This window comes from Poromitra crassiceps (assembly GCF_964638095.1).
Source record: "Poromitra crassiceps genome assembly, chromosome: 10".
NCBI lineage: Eukaryota > Metazoa > Chordata > Actinopteri > Beryciformes > Melamphaidae > Poromitra > Poromitra crassiceps.
In genome coordinates, this window is record NC_139631.1 from 49,237,254 (window position 1) to 49,258,347 (window position 21,094).

The 21,094-nt window shown below is 42.8% G+C and overlaps 1 protein-coding gene across 1 annotated transcript in view; it reads right to left on the reverse strand.

Moving 5' to 3' along the window:
• The window catches only part of LOC310784498 (formin-binding protein 1-like), a gene marked incomplete at both ends in the record, with an annotated part of 177,161 nt that extends 158,521 nt beyond the window's left edge, over positions 1-18,640 (reverse strand). The window contains 3 exons of the mRNA XM_083645483.1: positions 12,886-12,936; positions 13,269-13,384; positions 18,611-18,640. Of these exons, the coding sequence (XP_083501609.1) occupies positions 12,886-12,936; positions 13,269-13,384; positions 18,611-18,640 (197 nt within the window). The remainder of the gene's footprint in view (positions 1-12,885; positions 12,937-13,268; positions 13,385-18,610) is intronic.
• Positions 18,641-21,094: the final 2,454 nt, after the last annotated feature.

Sequence of the window (21,094 nt, forward strand, 5' to 3'; positions counted from 1 at the left end):
GGACCTGGATGATCTCGCGGTAAGGAGTGTGTGTGTGTGTGTGTGTGTGTGTGTGTGTGTGTGTGTGAGAGAGACTACACTGATCTCTGCATTCTATGATCATATAGTTTACTGAGACACTAGTACACTACACTGTCTCTGTACTAAATGTGATTATATAGTTTACTGAGGATATGTTGCTTTTATTTCAGATGAGGAGCCGATTGTGAGCCCACATCTCAGAATGAGGTCAGGACGGTCATTTAGGTCTGCTAAATGACGAAATGTAATGTAATGTAAAGAGACACACATGGGCCCCCGCGCACACACACACACATTCACACTCACTCACACTGAGTAAACTGTATTGTTGAATGTAAAAAAAGCACTTCATGTATATATATATATATATATATATATATATTTTTTGTCATTTGTGTCATAACGAATAATATTTACATGTCTGATGTCAATACAGTTCAAAATAAAAGAATTGAGAGCGAGTTCTACCTGAGATTGTGTGCTTTACAAAAATGCCATTTTCTGCAATTTCTCTTCTCAGAGAGACCTTTTTGGTGAAAACAGGGTGTATATAAATGGCTATAAGTAGAGTACAGAACATGCTAAAAGCTCACTTTTTTTTTCCTGGTGAACCCAGAGACGTACATCTTCATTTTGAGGTATTGCAAATCACTTTGGTGCTAATAGATAATTTACTGTGGGTCTTGAAAGATGACCAACAATTATGAAAATCTTTGGCCTGTGCTAAATATTGGCAGTCCTAAACTGGCCATGAATGAGACTGTGGGACTAGTAATTTTTCTTTAAATGCCTTATAAAATTCAATTGGTAGGCCGTCAGGCCCGGGCGCCTTACCACTGTTAGTATTTTGAATAGACTGTGATATTTCTTCGATTGTTAAACCACCATCCAACTCATTTTTTGCATCTTCTGTCAACATTTGGAATTGAAACTGATCAAGAAATGCGTCACGTTCTGCTGAAGTTTGGGAGCATTCTGAGCTATATAAATGTTCATAAAATTCTCTAAAATGACTATTAATTTCCAATGGGTCTACTGTTAGACTTCCAGAAGAAGTCATTATACCATTAATTGCTCTATCAGATTGCATTTTTTAAATTCTCCATGCCAAAAGTTTCCCAGCTTTCTCTCCTTGATCGTAAAAAGATTGTTTCAGCCACATTAAACTTTTTGCAGCTTTATCTGCAGATAACTTATTATATTTGGCTCTCAGAAGAAGTAGGTCCCTTTCTTTTGTTAGGTCATCTCTTCTGTTTGTATCTACCTCAAGCAATTTGATTTCTTTTTCCAAATTTTCCATCTCTATTTTTTGTTGTTTGGCCTTGGAGCTCGTGTAACTGATTATTTCTCCTCTAATATATGCTTTGAATGCTTCCCATCTTATACTGGCACTAGTTTGATCAGTATTCAATTCAAAATAGATGTCTATTTTAGTTTTCATAAATGTAACAAACTCTGTGTTTTGCAGCCATCTGACTTGAAATCGCCATGTAGGGGGACTGTGAATAAATTTTTCTATATAAATATTTAATGAGATGGCAGCGTGGTCGCTTATTACTATGCTATTATACCAGCAACCTTTGATCTTGGACAGGAGTTCCCTAGATACAAGAAAATAATCGATACGAGAGCGGGATTTACTTAAACCTGAGTAACAAGAGTACTCTATTTTGTTAGGGTTCTGTTCTCTCCACACTTCAACCAAATTTATATCCACAATGTATTGTTTTAGTGAATTCCTAGTTTTTACCGTCGTGTCACAGCCTGTAGAACGATCCATGGTTGGATTTAGAGTGCAGTTAAAGTCTCCTCCTATAATATAAGAGCCTCGTAAAGTGGATAAAGTAAGGAAAAGATCTTCAAAAAATTTAGGGTTGTCTTCATTCGGGCCGTATACACTGACTAAATTAAGTGTGAGAGAGAGAATGTTACCTTGGGTGATAACATACCTTCCAGCGGGGTCTTGAATTGTTTTAATAGTTTGAAATGGTATTGTTCTATGAATAAGGATAAGTACACCTCTAGCATAGCTATTATATGATGCATATATCACCTGACCAGACCATCTATTTTGTACCCGTCTAATATCCGAGATTGTCAAATGGGTTTCTTGAAGAAAAACTACCTTTGACTTAAGCTGTTTAATTCTGTTCATAACCTGTTTCAATTTGGTTAATTTCCCTAGTCCCCTAACATTCCAACTTGTGACCTTTATATTTTGGATGTTTGGTTGTTCCATATACTATAGTACCTATCAATTCTGCAGAAAAAAATAGTAAAAGTTGTTACTACTGCATTGAGTGCATGACGTACATAAACAAAAATAAAAATACACATAGTTACACATATACACATTGAACACTTAAATCCCCTCCCCCCCACCCTTACTCAAGAAAAAAAAGGGTCTTGTGCTGATCCACTCTAAAGGGGAGCAGCAAAACTGTTCGAGCCCGACTCAACAGGCAACCAATGGTGTTGACCCTGTCAACCACGCACTTACTATATTTAAAGCCTATGTTCAACCCGTAAATATAAGAAAAGAAAAAGAGAAAGGGAGAAAAAAAAAAAAAAGCTACAGGAATGTATCGCCCCTTATAAATGTTCATTCAAGAACACGCAGTCCCATTTCAGTAATAATAGAAAAATAATAATAATAAAATAAACATATATTTATATATATATATATACATATACATACATAATATAATCGTGATAACAACAATTTCAAGCTATTATACCATTTTCTTTCAAAAATAAAATATTCTATATTTTTATAGTGTTCCTTCAGGCCCATGTAGACAGTCCGTGTAGTTAGCTTGAGATGGGGGGGGGGGGGGGGGAAATAAAAAAAAATTGCAGCATAAGCTGTTGTCAATCTCTCTCCATTAGCCTGTCTCTTCAAGAATATAGTAGGCTGTTATTAATGAAGCCTGCGTTAGTTCATTCAAGACATGATGTCATAGTCTACGTCCCAGCTGTACCAGCTGACAGCCTCTGTTTGGTTCACCGTTTAACCAATTCTCCAATCACAGTCATTCTCACAACAAGGCGGTCCATTTAAATAGGGCAGCCTCTCACTCACTGATCTGTTCCCCACTTTGCTGGATCCTTGCTGGATCGTGCGGCTGCTGGCAACGCTTTGCTAATCTCACGCTGTTACTTTCATTGCTGCCGTGCCGAGTTTGGATGTCAAATCTAGCCAGGTATGAAGTTCAGTAGGATTCTTATTATTGTTCATTGCACTTACTGTTTCTGGAGGAAGGATCTCTCATGACGATGAAGGGACCGGAGCTCCTCCATTGATAAAACCGGGCAAGCATTAAGATCCTCAAAGCGTCTAGCCAATATCTCCGCATCCTGACTGGGGGCAGCCACGAGGAGCTGTTAAGTTGTGCAAACACTTTCCATCTCCACGCACAAGTTTTCAAGGAAGAACTGCACTTGCTCTGCTGTTTCTCTTCTGCTTTAAGCGGTTAGCTCCCCTGCTAAAGAGCAAGTCTCCCATCATAAACGTTACGCCGGATGAAGTCCAGTCTGTTCTTGCCGCGCCGATCGTCCAGTGAGAGGCATGTGCGCTCCAGGTTTTGGAAACTCCCGTCTCTTTTCCACAAAGAACAACTTCAGGCCATGGCTGCTGGCTATGCTACTGCTAGCAAGCTATCGCTAAAACACAACGGTAGCCAGAGTGTGCCCCTGAGTGATGTCACTTCACCGATAAGGACGCTGGGAAATGTAGTCCCATCGCTGCGTTTCTTCATTAAAAGCTGAGTATTCAGTTGTGTATGCTATCATAGGTTCAAGCATTCAGCATGTTGTGTACTGTTCCAGCTGGTGGCCAAGCGCCTATATTCTTGTAGTGGTTTAAGCTATTCTGTTGATGTCGTGTTTGTTCTGACTGTTCCTCAAACAGCAAAGCCAGGGCTGTCGGCTTCTGCTGCTAGCAGCTAACGTTAGCTAGCATCAACGTCAGGTACGGGTGCCCTCCTGAGTGACGTCACCTCACCGACAAGGACGCTGGGAAATGGAGTTGCATTGCTCTCATGGCTGCGTTCTAAAGTTGAGTATTCAATCAAGCATAATTTCATGTAGCCTGGTGGATAAGCTACTATGTTGGCATGTTGATCTATCTGTTTGCTAACAGATTGATTTCGGCAATATCAAACCGATGTTTACTGGCAGGTTTTCATCAGCACAACGCTGGCATGATGTAATTCTTATTCTGCTATATTATCTTGTGCCGCTAGCTGAGCCCCGGTGCACTCTGGTGGCGTCTTATTGTAACTGCATCAATGCAAATCACCTCACTGGATGGTTTTTCAGTGGTTGTAATTCAAGCGCAGCTCAATTTCAGTGATTAAGTTGGAAATGCTTCTTAACCATGTTCAGGAATATGCTTTATCAATATATTCATTGGAAGTGATTGATTTTCATAATAGGGTTTTTTCAAATGAAACTTGAATTCTGTCTATAAAACGATAGATGGATGGATTAAGTGCTTTGTTATGTAATCTGGAAATTAGTAAGCATTAGATAATTCTGATCAAACCATTCAAAGTAATATGAAGCAGCTGGTAAAATATAAAGTAATGACTTACATCGTTGCTGCGGGTATAAGGGATATAAGCTTATTTTACATTGAATTTACAGTAACAATTAAGATGTGTCGATATAGTCTGAGTCCATAAAAAATTTGGTTGGTACTTTTTTATATAATAAAAATAAATAAATAATAATAATAATAATAATAAAAAAAAAAAAAGCTGCATGAACCTTTGGTGAGACATAATTGTGAGGATTATGGAGTTCAATAATCACTCGGCTTCATCCAAGCTCTTGTAAGGATGATTGCTAAGCATATGTGCGGCTGAATTTCACGTGAAGCTCGATAAGCTTTACATCTTGGGCTATGGCAGTTAGTCCGATGCAAGGGCGCGTGTTGAGCACAAGAAGCTCAATACTCTAAGGTATAACTCATCAGTTTTATATTACAACACAAGTAAGGGGTGATTCATGTTTAAGCTCCAGAAGGATTTTGGGATAATTAATATTGCTGAGTATGGCAACAGCATTTTAGTACATTGATCTGTCTAAGCAAATAATATCAAGAATCGTAACAAAGTCAGTCTGCAGGTTTAGGTTAGCTGAAAGTGATTTTAGAGGTCGGTAAAATCAATTGTCTTTATCGTCACCTATTTTGCTGTAACAGTAAGATCAAATAAAGCTAAAAGACGATACTTTGCAATTCTAGACTAAAATCTCATGTTAAAAGTCCTAAATCCACTGTCATTTAGGAGTCTCCTCATATAGGAGGGAATACACCTGTAGGTGACCTGTATTTCTCCACGCGACATCTTGGGACGGCCAGTCTGTTATAGAGTTCCTTGTCTGGTGAGTCCTCCTCCCTGAGGACTGTTGAACAAGATATTCGACAACAAGCTAGCGGCTAGTCCATTTCTGCTGGAACACATTCATGTTGAGGATGGCTCCTCTCGCTATTGTTTACTAGTTAAATCATGGCATGCTGTCATGAAGGTCAAAGCTGGTAAAGTAACTTGGACATCTATAGGCCATTGTTTGGCCAGCATATGTTAAAGTTAGAAGGGATTCTGCTGGATAGGATAAAACAGTGGAACTTCTCAGATAACCATCTTGGTTTAAGTTAATCATGACTCTGCCGCTGACTTCTATCCTTAGTTTTATGTATGTTTAATCATTGAAGACAGCTGTCAATCAGGAGGAAGTAAAGTCAGTTTTCTCAGTATTAGTATAGGTAATAGGGCTATCATCACAAACATTCAATTAGCAGTTGATATTCATGGTTCTCATCTGCGGTCATTGCTGTCAGTTGCAAGAAATAAGATATTTAAGAATCTCTTTTCAATTCAGGATGTTCCATGAGCCAGAGCGTGCATTGCGAAGTGCCAAAGACGGGATGCCGACTGCCGCCTCAGTGAAAGCTAAGCTTGGTATTTCTGCACATGGAGTATAGTTAATTAATATCAAATATATTAAATGCAGCTCTTTGTTTATAGTTTAGTTTCATTCAATATCTAATATGGAAATCGCAGCTCATTATGTTCTGCCATCGGAGAAAGTGTTCAGCTTATATCTGTGCCAGGCTTATCTCTTCATAGGTAAAGTCATTTAATGTGTAAAATATTTCTCTTGGATAAAGATGCTGTGTCTTTCCGATGTTCATTCAAGGGGTAGGTCATGCTCGCTTAGCTCTCACTTGAACAAGAAAGGCTCTCAGTACCCAATGAGAATAGCAGAATGCTTGTTGCTTCTCATAGGTAAAGTGCATTTAGGGTATGCAACAGGCTAGGCTAGGCATACAGTATGGTTACTCTTGGGATGACCCTGCTGGTGCAGTACTGCTGCTGTTCCAGCAAGTAGCACCTGCTGGTGCAGTACTGCCGCTGATCCAGCAGGAAGCAAGTGTGTTTTGGGGGATTGATTTTATTTGACATTATAAAATATTCCATTGCTGTCCCAACCAGTGACAAAATACTAATTTTCTTATTCACTTTATTTTTAAACAGACAGGGATGCTAAAGGCTCATCTGTTATCTCTCAAACTAATACTTGATCTGTCTATCCTCTAAGATTCATACCGCATGAGATCCTGATGTGGGGCAGGATTAACTCTGTTCCTGACTTGAGTTCGAAGGGAAGGCGACCTCCCGCTGCCGTCTCCTCTGCAAATGACGAGGACTCCCTCGTCAGCTGCTCTCTTCACTCCTGCACTGGCACGTCTACCTCTGCAGCTGAGACGTCTCTGCATCTATTCTCAAAGCAATGGGACATTGGTCTTCTGCACCATTCAAACGTCATATTCGGTCAATGACATCTCGGCTCAACAGGCATGAGCTCTAAACACCTGAGGAGACGGCCATTATGTTAATTGCTGCATTGGACAGTGGTTGGCTGGGTTCATTGTACTGACGTAGGTATTATGACCTCAGGGGTTGCAGTTGCTTCTCTCCCAAGCGGGACGCAGCTGAGGTCGCAGCAGGCGTGCTGCTTCACTTTCAGTAAATACTGCTGTTCACATATTGGTAGAATGACCTCTTGGATGCAAGTTTACATCCAGGTTATGTAGTGTGAGGTCGGCAGCGGCATACTGCCACACATAGGTAGTTCATATAATCGTAGTATGGGCCTCTTTTGAGTTACTCGGTTGTATCTCTTTTCAAGGTGATCCGAGGTCCGCAGCATGCTGCTGCTACACATGGGTAGTTCATTTAATCGTACTGTAGTATGGCCTCTCAAGATACATGCATGTATCCTTTTTAAGGTGACCCGAGGTCTGCAGCAAGCTGCTGCTACACATCGCTTCTATAGTCTGGCTGATGCATTCGCACAAAGAACATTGCACTCATAGCTCAGGGTCTCTTCCCCCTATCTCATTGCACTCATGGCTCAAGGTCGCAGGCTTGCTTCCTCCTATCTCATTGCACTCATGGCTCAGGGTCGCAAGGCTTGCTTCCCCCTATCTGCAGCATCCATGCTGCTTCTCTTAAAATGGTTCACTAATACTAGGATTACCTTTGGTTGTAAGCTTACATCCTATTTAATTGAAAGGTCGGCAGCGGCATACTGCCTCACATAGGTAATCCACTTAATCATAGTATGGGCCTCTTTTGAGTTACTCGGTGTATCTCTTTTTAAGGTGACCCGAGGTCCGCAGCATGCTGCTGCTACACATAGCTTCTATAGTCTGGCTGATGCATTCGCATGGCGTTTCATGCTTGGCGTTGTCGAGTTCCGTTGTTTGGGGGATTCTGCTTGCTCTCCCTGCTCGGCGTAGCATGCTGCTGAGCCGAGTTCAGGGAGAATAGAATTAATTAAATATTAAATTAATTCTAAGAGCGGAGCCTTCAACGCCAAACATAATTGTATGCATTATATTCATTTATGCAATAAATGGTTAATTCTATGACTTGAGTGTTCTTGAATGAAATGAAGCCTGCGTTAGTTCATTCAAGACATGATGTCATAGTCTACGCCCCAGCTGTACCAGCTGACAGCCTCTGTTTGGTTCACCGTTTAACCAATTCTCCAATCACAGTCATTCTCACAACAAGGCGGTCCGTTTAAATAGGGCAGCCTCTCACTCACTGATCTGTTCCCCACTTTGCTGGATCCTTGCTGGATCGTGCGGCTGCTGGCAACGCTTTGCCACCTCCACCCCAACCTCCACCTTTTTAGATCAAATGCAAATGCTAACATGTATTGTAGCTCTGGAGTCTGCATGGCTCAAAAAATGAACATGTTTCCATGTCTTGCTTTTAGGCTCCCTCTTTCTATGGTTTAAATGTATCTGGAATATTTTATTCCCATGGGGGATTCTGCTTGCTCTCCCTGCTCGGCGTAGCATGCTGCTGAGCCGAGTTCAGGGAGAATAGAATTAATTAAATATTAAATTAAATATTAAATTAATTCTAAGAGCGGAGCCTTCAACGCCAAACATAATTGTATGCATTATATTCATTTATGCAATAAATGGTTAATTCTATGACTTGAGTGTTCTTGAATGAATGGCAGTTCTAATGAAAAATAAAGTCAATGGAGATCGAGAGAGGAAGATCAATGTAGCCTATATATAAAAGTAGAAAAATAATATGTCTCGTGGGACTCATCAAAGTGGACGTATACAACCTGCAGCAAACATTATCAGTTGGCATTCATTTGACGAAGCTCATCTTCCCTAGTGGTGGTGGCTCGCCCCCTCCTCTCTCCGCCGATGGCCCGCCTCCCCTTCTCTCTGGTGGTAGTGACCTGGCTCCACGGTGGAAATCCTCCGCCTCCCTTGGTGTAGAAAACACGCGTAGTTTCCCGTTGTGGAGAACCCTCATCTTGCATGGATTGATCTGAAATCCGCGGAAAGTTCCTTTTTCGATAAACACTCTTCTGGCCGTGTCAAACTCACGTCGTTGTCGCATAGTCTCAGCCGAGAGGTCCTGGGCAAAGGAGAGCTTGTTTCCCTCATGTGTGATGTCACGCTGTTTAGTGGAGCGGAAAACAAGCTCCCGGTCTTGAAACTTCAGGAATCGAATGAGAACCGCTCTGTGCTGGTTCGGTTTCGGCGGAGCTAGGGTTCGGTGAACTCTCTCTAGGATGAATGGCTCGTCGGCAGTGCCCCGTTCCAGCCAGCGTGGTAGCATATTCTGTACATACTCCAGCAGTGGTCGATTTCCCTCAGCTCCCTCTCGGAGACCAAATAGCCGCAGATTCTTCCTTCGACCCCGGTTCTCCAAGTCTTCGGCTTTGGTTTCCAAATAGGCAATGCGTTTCACAGCGCTGGAAAGTTCCGCCTGGGCCTTATCCAAGTGCTCTTCCGCTATCATTATCCGAGTTTCAGCCTCTCCCACCCGTTTGGTATTGTCAGCGACCTCACATTTCACCTCTAACATGCTGGTTTCCAAAACGGCAATAAAGCCGGCCATCTCACCCATACGTTTATCAATATTATCCAGTTTGTGTCCAAAGCCGCCAAACTCTGAGCTAAGTGACTTTAGCTCCGTTAGCACTGCTGCTAAGTCCACCATGTTAGCTTCCTCGCCTGGCTCTGTTGATGGAGTCTTGTCATGTTTTAATGCCTGTGAGGCTCGATTTCGGGTGAATATATCGTAGTCGTTGGTCGTTTTATCTGTTTTTTTTGCCATTCCAGGTCACTTGGTCGTGTTAGTTTTGGGTTTTAAAGCAATTTAGCGCGAAGCTGTGCAGAGCTTCCAAGTTAAGCTGCCATCTTGGTTCGTGGCTCTCTAGCGCCCCATCTCCTCCTGGTTAAAGGAATTCAGTAGTTTGTGGGTTTGGTTTGGTCGGGATAGATATTTTTGGACCGAAGAGTGGATTTGGGTGTGTCCTCTGCACATCAGCAAGATACTGGTGCGCTCACGGCAGCACGGCCTTTTTTAGCGCTAAGAGCTGCTTTTCAGAGCTCTCAGCGTGAAGAATTGCACGCATGCTGATGATAGCAGAAGGCAAGCATTTTGCGGGGACACATCTGGCTTGGCTTGGGGCACGCCCCACACAGATCACTGACCTAAAAAATATGGACAAAGCTATCCCATTCATTTTGGCCTCCCATTTGGACTTGATTCGTTGGCAGTCGCCCTCTTGATTTTTCGTCAGCAGAGTGGGAGGGAATGGGTTGAGTCCTTGCGCAGATCATGTGAGATGGGGGTTTCCCAGAGCTGGTAAAGAAAATGTAAATGATAATGCCCTTTCCAGGAACCCAAAAGCCCCCCCCCCCCCCCCAACAGGAACCGAGGCAAATTGTCAGGCGGCCCAGGGGCCGGTTGCACCAAGTGGTCTTAACTATGCCTGGTCGTAACTCCTACGTCGGTCTTAGTTAAGACCAGTCTTTAGAGTGGATTTACGCCTGTTGCACCAACACAGCTTACGTCTGGTCTTAACTATGCTGGTCGTAGCAATGCGCATCCATGTGAATTGCCAGGGAATGCACCCTGATTGGATGATGTTGCATGTCCCCTCACTCTGGGGGAAAAATGGTGGCGATTGAGCCAGACAGACAGTCTGAATGAAATTTAATGTAACGTTCCCAATTCCATGTATTAAATTCTAAGAAATTAACGGCAACATTTGGGAAGGCTAAGCCACACAACTAGTTAGTTATTATCTAACATCGTGCTTTCAAAGACGGAGAACTGGCTGTGTTACGACGATGACGGTAAGGACTCAAAAAGGTCTCCGCGGAGACAGGCAGGCTCTACGCCTCCTCCTGACCAGGCGCAAGAGTTACGCCTGGTCGTAGTGAAAAGTACATGTAGGCTTAGGTCGTAAAGTTACGACCAACTTAGCTTAAGACCAGTGTAAGACCAGTTGGTGCAACTGGCCCCAGGTGACTGGCATAGCAGCTTCCCATAAGCCCACCTCCCAGAGTTAGAACTGCAGATGGAAGAATGGAAAAATGTGCAGGAGGGCGACGCTGCCATCCAGATCGCTAAGAGGTATGGGCAGAAGCGTCATGCCCATTGTAACTGAGGGGGCAATTTGAGAGATGTTTTTTTCTCTCATTACTATGGATTTTATAACGTGTAGTTATGATCATTTATATAAAGAGTCAAACATATAGGCTATGTCTAATTATGTCATAGATCAAACCTAACCAAAAAACACACACCCCTTGTTGAATCTGTTTGCGCCAGCAGGCTGCGCTGGCGAGCGAGAAGATTTACACCTGCATGCGTCATCATCCAAATCTATGACCATGTATGAGACTTAATTGATGCAAGCAGGACGCGCGCTCCAGGTATATACCTGGGCACCAGATGCGCGCATTGCGCGCACCTTTTGAAATGCAATCCTCTGTTCCACCTCCCCTTTCCCCAAATCTTAGGTTGTAAAATAATAGGCAATAAAAGAAAAATAATTGAAAATACCAAGAATGGTCTGAACATCTTTCCTTCCTGGTCTGCACTTACACCCCTCCTCCCGCTGATAATGGTTTCTCCCAAAAGACGCGTTGGGTCGTCCATCTGGCTTTCTCACTATAGCGCTTCCAGTGCTACGTAGCAAAGCCACCCACACGTCACAGCACAGAGCTGACATCAGTGTTTTTCTGCTTAACTGGTCAGTATAGTGCATCAATCCCATTTTCAAACATGTGAAAATGAAATGCTGTTAGTTAGGCACAGTTTGCATAGCAGGTTAGTTGGCTGCTTGTACCAGGCAGCTAAGGTTAGCACTGCATTGTAATGTTAGCATCCCTCATGTTGTTTACACATCATGCCAGCTTGTGGTAGCATAGCATCCATTTGGTGGTAAATGAGAGCTGTGTGAGTGTTATGCATTGTGTTATGGCAGTGAGCTGATAGTTGTTGTTTTTTTACCACCACTCTATCACACAGGTTATATTGTAGGCTAGTTAGCAAAACACTGAATTCCATTTGATGTCTCCACTCCAGGCAGGTCAAAATGTAAAGAAAAATATCATCATTCTTTAAAAAAAGAATAGACAGTTCTCCCAGCCCTGTCTTCAGTGAAGAGGACATAGAGGTTGATGCAAGGGGCAAGTTTAGTGATAGACTATTTTTCCTTAGCATGCAGATTTAATTTTAAGATTTGTGTGGGGGAGGGTTTGATATTAAAAAATTGGGGGGGGGGGGGGTTGGTCCGACCGCCCCGTATTGCTGGGATGGAATGTTGGCAACCCTAACACACACACGCACACGCACACACACGCACACACGCACGCAGAATATACTATTCTGCTGCCAGCTGCATGCATCAACTGTCAATCAACCAGCTCCTCCTTTCATGCTGTGTGACTAAACACTAAACACAGTCATTTCTGTTGTCATTTCTGTTGTCATTGTTGTTTGCTCTGTTCTGTACATGGGGGGTCTTTTGGTCCCAGAAGCTGCTGCTGCTGCTGCTGCTGCCTTAGGCTTTCCATATAAGCACATGGAAGGGCTTACAAGGGTTTTCTTGATCAGCGTCACAATTTTCTTTTCTTTTTTGGGGGGTGGGGGGCACAAGGCCACATGCCAGGGCACAAAGGCCATATTTGCTCTATTGACATAGTGAAGAGTGGTTTTTCTGAAATGTGTGTTAAAATGAACCAATTTGACTATAGCGGTCACATATTTACATAAGAGTAGAGTAATATTAGAGTATAGTATAGTAGCGTACTGCTATTTATAGTAGATAATAGAGTATAATAGTAGAGTTCTGCTATTTGTTATGAATGCACCTCTGTCCTCTGAAGTGAGCCACACATTTATTTTAATCATGTACAGTTGTACAGGTTCATATTCTCTCGACAGTTAAACCCATTGCTAACAATGGGAATGGTAACAATGCAAACAGTGAAGGAATAAGGTTTGCTGGTCTGACCTGTTCTCCTCTTCTCTGCTCCTCTTAGGATGATACTTCTTAGACAGGTTCCTACAGAGAGACAGACAGGCAGGTATAGAGCCAGACAGGCAGGTATAGAGACATACAGGCAGATATAGAGACAGACAGGCAGAGTGAGACAGACAGGCAGTAAGACAAGACAGAGGCAGAGAGACAGACAGGCAGGTATAAAGACAGGCAGGCAAGTAGAGAGACAGAGAGGCAGATATAGAGAAAGACAGGGAGACAGACAGGCAATAGACATGCACTAAGACAAGACAGAGGCAGAGAGACAGGCAGTAAGAGAGAGAGAGATAGGGGGGTTATATCACGTGGTTACTACTAGTTACATGACCTGGCTAACAGGAGTTCTAGTAGGCTACCTGATCTGTTTGGCATAGCTGAGTTCGATATCCGCTCTCTCCTTAACGAACTTAGAGTAACGCTCCAGGAAGTCGATTCCCCAACCCGTATGTTTCTCCAGGTTATCAAACTGATCCTGAAACAAACATGAACATTCATCAATTATATTAAAACAACACAACCAGCACATAACAACAATAACATTTATATATCCTATATAGTGGGGCAGCATAGCTCAATATATGAAATCAATCATTTATTTTGTGATACAAGCACCACATTTTGCAGAAGTGTTTAGAGGATATATTGCAAACAAAACTGGATATTCGGGCATCAATTTGCTCCCTGGTGACTGTGGCAGACATTTTTCAAAATGGCCACCAGCGGTTGGTCAAACTTTCCTATTCCATTGGACCCACATGTACAGTAATAACGGAACATAATCTAGATCCTAGTAACCCTGAGAACCAAATAAAATACTCACAACACTATGGACCTTTACAAAGTAATTGGTAATTTTATTATATTATGTGTGTTTATTATAGGCCTATTAGCTAACCTATTGTTGATTTAGTGGTGCTATAATTTGGTAATATATGTAGAACAAATTTGGATATTGGGCCATTGCAGTTTCTGATGACCATGACAACCATTTTCCAAAATGGTTGCCATTGATCGATCGGATCGCTGGCATAGAAGCTGCTGTTTTTAGCACCAGACAAGATATTATTTAAATATAAATTGAAGTGAAAGTTTTATTACAATGTAAGGCAATGATAAATACAGTAAAATAAAATGCAAGCTCTCAGTTATCACCTATAGTTTCACTGCGGTCCACATCCATACAGACCAGTAAGAGAGTTAAGGCCCAATTATACTCCACGTTAAAGACGGAGACGGACAGAGCCTTCTGTCCGTACTCTGCGTTCATTTCGTGCGTTTTCTGTCCGTCATCTGAAAGCTTATGGATAGGCATGAAACACAGCAAAACCACACACACTCATACATTTGACTCTCTACTGCCCACTGGTGAATGTATTGCTTGATACCAACGTGAAAGATGCATGGATGTATGTGGGGAGTGACGATAATAACGTCACTGAAACATATTTACGTATGAAAATGGAGTATAAATGAGCCATTCTGGGAACAAAAATCGCTTCCGCCTGGCTAGCTGCTCGTCACACAACAAAGGGACACCCAGTAGAAACGCCCCTGCCTGGTATCCGTCACCTTTTTCCACTATCTACGACTTTGCATCCCTGAATAAGTCTTTCTTCATTGTGTTTTATCTGCAGACTAAGCAGCCATAGGCTTTTGGTTATATCAAAGCCTTTTTTGCATTGAATGATACACTTGACTAAAACACTCATATCATATTATATCAGAAGTGTTATTTGTTTTGTGTTCATAGTGATGTCAGTTACATTTGGTTAGGTCAGAGCTATGGAATATTAAATCATCCATCTTTGCAAACTACATCTGCCTTTCTTACCCCAGGTGTGCATAAACTATAGGTTAAGAACAACAAATTTTAAATACAAAAATGTGAAATAATTATCGGTTATCATATCGGTTTTGCCTTATTATCTTCAGAGATTTTAACAGTTTTTAACAAGTCTCTGTCTTCAGGTTGTTGGTTGTTCAGGCTGTTGTTTAACCCTTACTGAAAAAAAACCTTGACACTGACAATCATAACAATTTTAGACCTATATCTAAATTACCTTTTCTGTGCTGGAGAAACTGGTAGATTCTCAGCTAATATCCTTTATGAATGACAAGTCACAACTCAAAACCTCATTCATGCTTTTGTCTCCAGCCATCTGGATTTCTGTAATTCATTATTTGCCGGACTGCCCAAGAAATCTATCAACCAACTTGTACAAAATACTGCAGCCAGGGTTCTTAAATAGCTAGAAAATATGAACATATTTATCATATTCTCGCCTCATTGCACTGGTTACCTGTGGTGTTCAGAATTGATTTTAAAATTGTATTGCTTTCACTGGCCTTGCCCCATCTTACATTGTCGACCTTCTTACCCCTTACAGCCCTGCTCATAGTCTTAGATCTGCAGATCAGCTGTTGTGTGTGTGTGTGTGTGTCCTGCATTAACAGTTAATTACAAAATTACTGTTCAGTAAATAGTATTTTGGCTTTATTAATCAGTTTTGGTGGTATGGATTACCCACAAACCTGCAAAAACCATAATATTTGAACTTTAGTAATTGTAGTAGTGCGGTATTGTAGTAGTGCAGTATCGTAATAGTACAGTATTGTAGTAGTGCATTATTATAGTAATACAAGTTCAAGTTCAAGTTCAAGTTCTTTATTAGTGTCCAGAAAGGCAGGGGCGCCGCCAGGGATTTTGGGCCCCATGACAGGACATAGTATGGGCCCCACTGATGCTGGCGTCCGAAGGGCGCCGGGCGAAAAATTTGGGCTGTTTGAAGCTGATTTAGAGGATAATATCACATTTTAAATTATATTAGGATAACACTGTAGTGTTGTCATTATTCAGTCTTAACCATCAATATTTGCTCCTTTTCTCACTCATCCCTGTTGAATCATCATACTCTCTCTCTGCTCTGAATACACCAGAGGGAACAAAGAAACACTATCAACTAATGACTAGAAAGAATATTGATACACATGTGGAGTCCAACAGGAGAGTGTTTAGCATGAGACTGTTGTGATATCATTATTCAGTTTAAATATCATTATGTTCTCCTTTTCTCATTGGCTGTCATTTGTGGGCTGCTTTTCCTTTCATATAATGGTCATTATGTGGACAAATAAATTGTGTTGATCCTTCTTATTTTTTTTTATTACTATTATTATTATTATTATTATTATTAGTATTACAAATAAATCCCCACAGACCCACTGCAATTGTGCCAACTACCATGTCATTCAACGGGGTCAGCTCGCCATTCCGAAGTGTCGGCATTCCGATCATTGACTTCTATGCTTTCGGAGAGGCTGCCCTTTTTATCTCCAAAAAATGTTTCGCCGAGAGGTTAGGTTTAGGGTTAGGTTCTGGGGGAGGTTAGGCTTAGGCGTGGGGGCTGGGAGAGGTTAGCTCCAGCCGGTCCCCCGGGTTAGGGTTAGGGTTCTTTCGCAATGGCGAGACAGATCTCAATTTTGTCGGAATGCCGGTATTTCGGAGTGCCGACATTTCGGAATGCTGAGGTGTCCCATCATAACACAATGCTGCTGTGTGTGTCTCACCTCCTTCATCAGTTAGGAACGGCTTGCAAACAATTGTTTGCATTGATTAAATGTTCGCTAGACAGGAGGGAAATGTAAACACTCTGTGAAGTAAGCATATTTCACTAAGGTCTAAGGTAATTTCCAGTAGTTAAGAAAAGTTGAATAAATGTTCAGATGGCGCCGGACAGACTAGACCAGAGATACTCAACTGGCGGCCCGCGGGCGCCCCCTGTGTGGCCCGCGATGGAATTGCAATTTTTTTTTTTTTTTTTTATGGCCCCTGTCAGCTTCAAGGGCCCCTAGAATCGTCCTAGGTTTCCCCCCCCATACGGCGCCCCTGCCGAAAGGGCAAATTGGTTTACAGCAGGCAGTAGTGCAGGCAAACAAAACAACAACAGACATGTGACTGACAACATAGCATGGGACAACCTAACTTGAGCAAGTCTGGTGCAAACGATAAAAGAAAGAATTGAATAGAAAAAAATGGAACGAAATTATCAGTAAAGTCAACGGGACAAATACTGACATTAAAATGCAACCAACTCTGGTGGATGGATAATAAGACATCCTCACAGAGACAAGAAGTAAACAATAAAAGTGCCATCTTAAATAAAAATAAAAATCATAAAATCATAAAATCATAAAAGTGCCATCATAAGAGTGCCATCATAAAGTGCCAGTGCAAGTGTCAGTATCAGGAACTGAAACATCACGTACGATTTCTACCTACCTCTGGCAACATTGACTGCTCGGATCGAGGCAGGGACGAAGGAATGTTTGTACCTATTTTTTGTAGTCCTAGGGGCACGAAAACGAAGGCCAGAAGGCAGTAGTGTATACTCTGTACTGAGTGGGTGGGCACTGTCGGAACAGATGGTCAGGGCTTTCTTGAGGAGCTGTGGATTATAGAAGAGATCGAGGCTTTCCAGCTGGATGCCAATAATTTTGGAAGCGGTTTTCACTATTGTCCAAAGAGAGTTCTTATCTTTGATAGCGAGGTTACCGTACCAACAGATAGAGGAGAAGGAAATGACCGAATGAATGTAGGCACTATAATACAGTATTGTAGTAGTGCATTATTGTAGTAGTACAGTATTGTAGCAGTGCAGTACTGTAGTAGTGCGGTATTGTAGTAGTGCGGTATTGTTGTAGTGCAGTATTTTAGTAGTGCAGTATTGTTGTAGTACAGTATTGTAGTTGTGCAGTACTGTAGTAGTGCGGTATTATAGTAGTGCAGTATTTTAGTAGTACAGTATTGTAGTAGTGCAGCATTGTAGTAGTACAGTTAGTAGTTTGTAGTATTGTAGTACTGCAGTATTGTAGTACGGCAGTATTGTACTAGTACAGTATAGTGCAGTATTGTAGTAGTACAGCTCAGTATTGTAGTAGTGCAGTATTGTAGTAGTGCAGTATGATAGTAGTGCAGTATTGTTGTAGTACAGTAGTAGTACAGTATTGTAGTAGTGCAGTATTGTTGTGTTGTAGTAGTAGCCTACAATATTGTAGTAGTATTGTAGTAGTACATTAGTGCAGTATTCTAGTAGCAGTGGCAGTACTATAGTTAATAAACAGTCCGTGCCTGTGCACGGGACCATGCACACCAGGCCTGTGCACAGAACCATGCACACCAGGCCTGTGCACGGAACCATGCACACCAGGCCTGTGCACGGAACCATGCACACCAGGCCTGTGCACGGAACCATGCACACCAGGCACGTGCACTGAGCCGTGCACATCAAGCACGTGCACTGAGCGGTGCACACCAGGCACATGCGCGGAACCCTGCACACCAGGTGCATGCATGGAGCAGTGCATACCGTGAAAAGCATCATGGCAGAGAGGAGGAGCGCGTGTGAGCCATTACTGATCATGTTGCTATGGCAGATCTGGCATGCGGTCCGCCCGGCAGACGACACCCCGACAGACAGTCAATCAGACACTTTACCACTCATGTTCACACAGACAGACACACAGACAGCTAGGGGGTGGTCCTCCTCTAGCTGTCTGTGTGAATGAGAACGGTTAGACCCACAGCTGTCTAATCACAGCTCGTGCCCCAGTTAGCTACTGGTCCCATTAACGGATTAGAGGATTAAACACTACATTACATTACATTACAGTACAGTACATTATTAAACACTGTACATACCCACAGCTCCGTGCCCCAGTTACAGCTCATCGTCCCGGTCTACCCGTGGCTGTCTGTCTGCAGTGCACACGCAGGAGTCAAGTCTCCAGTGTGGATCCTCCAGTCCAGCAGAGAGCAGCGTCACAGCTCTCTCAGAGGGGAGGGGTCTCGCCGCGAGCTGCTGCTGCCTGCCTGCAGCAGCGCGCGCATCCTCTCTCTCTCTCTATCACACACACACACACACACACACACACACACACACACACACACACACAGGAGGAGAGACAGAGGACGCGGCCACGAGCCTCGCTCCATGGAGGAATCTCTTTGTCATCACCCTGCAAGATGCTGTGTGTGTCTGTGCGCGCATGCGTGCGCATGAGCATGCATGTGTGTGTGTCTTTGTGTGTAGGTTTCAGAGGAAGAGGCTCATGCTCCTTTCCAGCCCCGTCCTGCTGCTAACACACGCGCACGCGCACGCGCGCGCGCACGCACGCACACGCACGCGCACGCACACACACACACACACACACACACACACACACGGAGACACACACACACCAAAAAGAAAATGGACAGAATTATAAAATGGATAGATTTATGTCCGTTGTGATGTCTTTTAGATGACCTGGGGAAGCGCAGCATGCAGGAGCATTCTTTGTCTGTAGTCAAACGAACGTGGGCTCAGAGCTGGAACATAGCTGCTAGCCATAGCTGTTAGCTGTGGGAAATGTTTGCTAACTAAGTGTTCGCCAGGTTCAAAGCGCCGCCCATAATAATTTTAACCAGTTTAAGTCACGCTATTTCCATAAAGCCCACCAGTTTTGATATATGTTGGCTAGTTGTTGATATTAGAACAGTATTGTGGCTTCTAAACTACCGTTTTGGAGATGCGGGGAGAGTGTGTGACGCATTATTATGGAACCCACCGCGGCTCTGGCAAAACGACGCCCTGTGCCCGCCTACGCAGCAGTCAAGCGCTGGGATTGGCCAGGCACCATGTTCACGTGAGCCAATGGGACGAGGATTTATTTTTCCAGCTGCGCTCCCTTGACAAGTTCGGCCTCAGCCTGCATGAAAAGCTCCGCGGCGCATGCGCTGCCAACATGGTTTCAAATGAAAAAGAAAAACGGTAAATTAACAGTATATTAAAAAAAAAGAAGCGCCATCAAAACGCAAAACTAACACATTTAAATTGTTCTTAGTAGCTCAACTTCTTTCATCTCTTCTTAATCTGATATTCCTATTTTGAAGGTCTATTATTTTAATATTGATATTATGTACACAAGACCTAAATGCATTCATCACTGCCTCACTCAAACTATTTCCTGTTACTATAAATTAGCTATTTTCACTTCCCACCCAATTGACCTATTTTGTGTCTAAAAGGCAGGAAGTAACATAGGTGCAAGAATGGATTTGGAGGTGCAGTGCCAGGGGGCCCTCGTTAGTTTTGCATATTAGACACAAAATGGGTCAATTGGGTGTGAAGCACAGGAGGTTTTTCTAGTGAGGCAAGGGAGGAGCCCCCTCCCTTCTTTTTGAGAAGAAAAGGGAGAGTTTATATATTTTTAATAAATATACCAACATATATTTTCTCTCCTCTGAACAAATTCCATTATTGAAAATGCTTTAATTGTGACACCTGCAGGCCAGGGAAGGAAAAGGCAGTCTCTGGAGGACGGAGGACCTCAGGGGCACGGTCCATGGGCAGGGTCATGCCGTGTGTCATGTGTGTGTATGTGCTTCAGTATTTTTCATGCTAACCTATGATTGGCTAAACAGATAAGATTGCGCAACAGTGGAGGCATGCAGGCCTTGTAGGAATGCTTCCCTGCAATGATTGACATCAGCCCTGACCAATGAGAACCAGACTCAGGCAGGCGGGCAGGGCTCAGGACTGCCGCTGCATCCAGTCATCAGAGCTACAGTAGCGTTGGCTCTCTGATCAGTGGTCATAATGTGACCAGCTAGCTAGCTGGCCAAAGCCATGACAAGAGTCATGCAAATGGGATTAAATGTGTCAGACTATGGTTTGTATGTGGAAGATACAGCTACTTTCAACTGCAGCAGACAAATGATCTGGCTGCCTACTAGTTAGCTACTGTGCTAAAAAAAAAGAAGAAGCCTGGTTTGATAAGTAGCACGCTAATGCTAGTTAGCTCGCGATGCTAACGTTATTAGCAGTTCCAATGACGTTAGCATCGTGAGCTAACATACAGGCTTTTGCTAAAATGTATTGTTGACAATCTTACTGTGCTGTCTATTAGCTATCTAGAGCATCTTGGCAGCCAACCTGACAGCCAGAAGCTATAGCAGCTATCTCAATACTGATCAAAAACAACTGTCTTTTGTAAACTAGCAGTTAGTTGGACACCCAGTCTGGCCAGTGAAGAATGCTACTGTAGTCTATCTTCCCAAGGAGCTCACTGCCTTAGTGATTTCAGGCTGTGATATTGTCACAGTATTTCACCACATCAACATTAATACTGTTATTGTATTATA